This window comes from Panthera uncia, chromosome A2, assembly GCF_023721935.1.
Source record: "Panthera uncia isolate 11264 chromosome A2, Puncia_PCG_1.0, whole genome shotgun sequence".
Taxonomy (NCBI): domain Eukaryota; kingdom Metazoa; phylum Chordata; class Mammalia; order Carnivora; family Felidae; genus Panthera; species Panthera uncia.
Window position 1 is genome coordinate 12,035,101 of NC_064816.1, and position 4,938 is coordinate 12,040,038.

Here is a 4,938-nt window from a genome sequence, read left to right on the forward strand (position 1 = left end):
CGGGGTGGACGGACCACATTTCGTTTATTCATTTCTACGTTGTGAACATGCACATTCAGCTATTTGTCTGAGTCTGTTTTCATTTCTCTTGGGCGCATACCTACTAGTGGAATTGCTGGTAAGTGTGGTCATTATATAGTTAACTTATCAAGGAATCCCCAGACTGCTCTCCACAGCGACTGCACCATTTTCCCTTCCCATCAGCAGCGCGCCAGGTTCCAATGTCTTCATTTCCCTGCCAACGCGGGCTATTTTCTGGTTTTTGATTATAGCCATCCCACTGGGTGTGAGATGGTATCTCACGGTGCTCTTGATTTGCGTGTCCCTAATGGCTAATGACGTGGAGTATCTTTTCATGCGCTTGTTGGTCATTTGTGTATCTTCTTTGGAGAAAAAAACTGCCTGTTCATGCCCTTTGCTTATTTTTGAATGGGTGGTCTGTCTTCTTGCTTCCCCCCAGGCAGCACTTTGAATCTTCTGAAGCCCTGCTGTTTCCCAGAGGTCTGAGCGCCCCCTCCCGCCCCGCCCCCGCGCTGGGGGTGGGTCCGCTGTTTCGGGGACAGCTGGAGGTCTGCCTCAAGTGTCCACTGCTGTGTCCCTGTAGGGTCTGGGAGGGCACTCTTTGGGAAGTTCAGGCGTGTGCTCTGCGCAGGGGTCTCAGAACAGCTCCCCGTCCCCGCCCTCCGCCCCGCCCTCCCCCTCGGGGTCGCTCCCTCTCCTGGGGCGGCGTTTGCCCCGAGCCGCCGGGTCCACGCGGTACTTGCAGCGGCGCAGCGGCTCGGTGAGGCTCCGGGGCGCGGGGTCGTCCAGGTCCTCGGGCTGCAGGAAGTTGCGGTCCAGCACCTCCGCCGCCTCCTGCCAGTTGGCGAAGCAGGCGGGTCCCAGGCGCCGAATCTCGTCAGTTGCGTCGCGGGTGAGCACGTCCCCTCCAGGCTTGAGCACCACGACAGCCGGCAGGCGCTCCACGGAGAACTGGCGCCCGAGATCCCTGCGGGGTGGGCGGGTCAGTCCGGTTGGAAGCCCGTACCCGCCCCTGAGCTGGGGAGCCACACAGCCCTCCTCCGGGTACTTACTGAGCACCCGCTGTGTGCACTACCCCGTGCCGGGCGCTGGGGGAGCCCAGAGACCGGGCCAGGCCAGGCCTCAGTGGCCTCTGCACTGGGTGTCCAATACCTCAGACATGCTACCGCCTCAGGGCCTTTGCACTGGCCATGCCCTCTGCCTGGAGCACTCTCCCCGGACTTCTGTGGGTTAAGACCCTGTATGCTGGGTAGCCAACCTCAAATCTCAATGCCTCGCTCTCCCGTCTGCTGCGCTGTGCCTTTTAGCATCCAACACACTGCACCGTTTGTTTTTTCCTCCTTTTTTTTTTTTTTTTAAGTTTATTTATTTATTTTGAGAGTGTGAAGGAGAGTGCTAGCAGGATAGGGACACAGAGAGATAAAAAATCTCAAGCAGGATCCACACGTGTCAGTGCAGAGCCCGATGTGGGCTCGAACTCAGGAACTGTAAGATCATGACCTGAGCCGAAGTCAGATGCTTAACCGACTGAGCCCCCCAGGCGCCCCTATTTTTCCCCTTTATCATTTTTGCCCACCATAGAATGTAGCTTCACTAGGACACAGATTTCTGTCGCCATTCACCTGGGTCCCCAGTGCCTGAAACAGTATAGGGCACAGAATTGAGGCTCAGAAACTGTGTGGGATGAATGAATGAATCAATACTGATAAATGTCATAAAGAAATACCAAGCCGGGTAAGGGATTGGTGGTCAGAGAGGGCCTCTCCAAGGAGGTGATCTTTGAGCTCAAAGCTGCAGGATGAGGAGGGCCCTGGGAGGCCAGGGTCCCAGGCAGAGGACACAGCCGTGCAAAGGCCCTGAGACGAGAGGGAGATTAGAGTGCAACCTTGATCAGAGGCCCTGCAGGCTCATAGTAAGGAGTTTCCATTTTGTCTCCAGTATGAGGGGAAGCCAGTGAGGAGCCATCCACGATCCCAGGAGACCCCAGACCAAACGTCCCATCTGGACCAGAATCACGCACAGACATTCTGAAGTACAGGGGAGACCAGACTGAGCCCAGCATCCACAGTTGTTAATTTCCATCCACTGGGTTTTTGGGTGGCCCTTTTCCAGGCCTCTGCACAGAGAATGCATGGCACTTGTAAAGTCACACAGGACTTTACAGACTTAGCAAAAAGAAATACAGGTTGCCAGACTTAGCAAAAAGAAATACAGGACACCTGTTAAAGTTGATATAATAAATAAAATAAAATAAAATAAAATAAAATAAAATAAGAATTATATAACAACATGCAATATGCGGGACATACTTATACTAAAAACACGTACTAAAAAATTATTCATTGGGGCACCTGGGTGGCTCAGCTGGTTAAGAGTCTGACTCTTGAATCGGCTCAGGTCATGATCTCACAGTTGGTGAGTTGGAGCCCCGCATCACTGATCGTGCGAAGCCTGCTTGGGATTTTCTCTCTCTCTACTCTCTCTGCCCTCCCCCACTCGTGCTCGCTCTCTCTCAAAATAAATACATAAAATTAAAAAAATATTCATTGTTTTTGTGAAATTTGTTTCTAATTGGGCATCCTGTGTTTTATCTGGGGACCCCGTATGTGGGTAGGGTAAGGAGTAGGGCGATGGGGACTCGCTCACCCTCTGTCCAGACATCTAGCCCCAGTGAAGGTTTGATTGAGAGGACCCTGCCTCAAACAAAGTCAGCAGGTCAGTGTTTGGCTATGATGCCCTCACAGCTGGCATTTCTGCCCTGGGAAGGGAAATGTTACCAGTTTACCAGAAAGATCCCCCTCGGCTGCAGAGAGGCCAGGGGGAGTGAGCAAGTGTCCAAATCTGATAATGTTGGATGGACAACGAAGGTCTCCGGAAACTTCCAACTTGTGGAACAAAATTAATGAAATCTGTAAAGTGTCACAAAGTCTGAGACGCCCGCTCAAATGGTTCAGTGCACGCTCCCAGTGCAGAGAAAGAAAATCTGGCAAAATGTTAACAATTGTATTGTTAATTGTTTCATTGTATGCTTCTCCCAACTTAAAAAAAATTTTTTTAATGTTTTATTTTATATTTGAGAGAGAGAGAGAGTGAGAGAGACAGAGCATGAGCAGAGAGATGGAGACAGAATCCGAAGCAGGCTCCAGGCTCTGAGCTGTCAGCACAGAGCCTGATGCGGGGCTCGAACCCATGAGCAGTGAGATCATGACCTGAGCTGAACTCGGGCGCTCAGCCGACTGAGGTGCCACACAGGCACCTCAAAAAGAATGAAAGTTTTAACGCAGAAAAGGGGAAGATTCTTCTTTTTTTTTAACGTGTATTTATTTTTGAGAGAGAGAGAGAGAGAGAGAGCGGGAGTGCAGGAGGGGCAGAGAGAGAGGGAGACAGAAAATCCGAAGCAGGCTTTGCTTTTAGTTCAGCCTCGATGCGAGGCTCGAACTCATGAACCATGAGAACGTGACCTGAGCCGAAGCTGGACATTGAACCAACTGAGCCACCCAGGCATCCCTGGGGAAGGTTCTAAAGTAGGAGCAAACTGCAACACGGTTTATAGGGCAGCTCGGTGCAAAGCTCAAATCCACGCACCTCTCTCTCAGCTCCGATGCCCTCCCTGGCTCCCAGCTACTCTGAGGACCACACTCATACTTATAAAGATGCCGTTTGTGGCGCCACCTGAGACCTGCGGACCTCTCACGCCTGTTACTCCTTACAGGTCCCCGATTTGGCTGTTCTTTGCCTGATGGCCTCCCAGCCTTTATCTGTGCCCTCTGCCTGGAAGCCCTTCCCTCGCTCCACTCTTTCCCCTCCTATCCTCCCTTGGCCTTGGGGTCTCTCTAAAGGCACTGCCTCAGGGAAACATCCCCTGACCCCAAACCTCAGCAAGGTCTGCCCGTGATGTTCCCACGTGGTATCCTCCCTTCGTCCTCGGGAACACAACTGCAGTTTGTTATTATGTGTTTGAGTCTTTGTGTCATGCCTGTCTCCCCAGGTTGTAAGCTCCTTGGGAGCTAAATGGAAATGGGCATATGCACCCCTCCCCCCTGTGCACCCCCCAGGCTGGGTACAGAGTGCCACACAGGCCGTGCTCATCAATTCCAGATGGAAGGGAGGCAAGAATGAACGAATACTTCACTTTCAGCAGAAATAGCTCCTCCTCCAGGAAGCCCTCCCTGGCCTCTTCTCCCATCTCACCTCCTCAGGTCATCCTCGAAGGGCAGGAAGAGCCACTTTTTCGGCATGTCCCTGAGGAACAGATCCTGCTCCTCCTCTGTGGGGTCCTGGGACACGTACACCAGGGCCAGCTGGGCTGCCCGCAGCACGTAGAACTCATCTGTGAGCCGCACGAAGAAGTCCCTGAGGATGGGTGCGAAGGCCTGGCACTGTGGGCATGACCCAGCGCCAAAGAACAGCAGCACCAGCCGGTTCTCCAGCCTGCGGCTGAGCTCAGCCTCCGTGTCCAGCTCGTCCTGGTCGCTGTTGTTGCGAATCAGGACGCGGCCAGAGAACAGGGAGGCCATGGCAGCCCCGGCCGGGAGCTGGGGACAGGGTGGAGGGACTCTGTGTGGCCCTGGGACTGCTGGCTGGCTTCTGGTCCAGGATTAGGTATCTTTAAGGAGGCCAGTTCAGGACCTCACTAATCTGCCTACACCGTGACCTGATTCTGTGCTGCCTCCAAGGGCAGAGACAGGCCCCTGTGGGCTCCTTCTCTGGAGACAGCTAGAAACCCAATCCATTAAGGCACAGGATTGCAAAGGAAAACCGTCATACTGACATACGGGTGTGAAAATATTTTATTACGTTGTGACATAAAAATATATGTGCTTCTTCGTGAACTGAATGCATTCAGTAATCCTGATTCATGATGGCTCTACAAAGTATTGTGATTTCTTTTTTTTTTGTTAATGTTTTATTTTTTAT

At 52.5% G+C, this 4,938-nt stretch overlaps 1 protein-coding gene across 1 annotated transcript; it reads right to left on the bottom strand.

The window, feature by feature from the left end:
• Positions 1-657: 657 nt before the first annotated feature.
• On the bottom strand, positions 658-4,538 carry NXNL1 (nucleoredoxin like 1). Its single transcript, XM_049640213.1, has 2 exons — positions 4,213-4,538; positions 658-988 (listed from the first exon to the last, which is right to left on the bottom strand). The coding sequence occupies exons 1-2, from the start codon at positions 4,536-4,538 to the stop codon at positions 658-660; spliced, it is 657 nt and encodes a 218-aa protein (XP_049496170.1).
• Between the last annotated feature and the right edge of the window lie 400 nt (positions 4,539-4,938).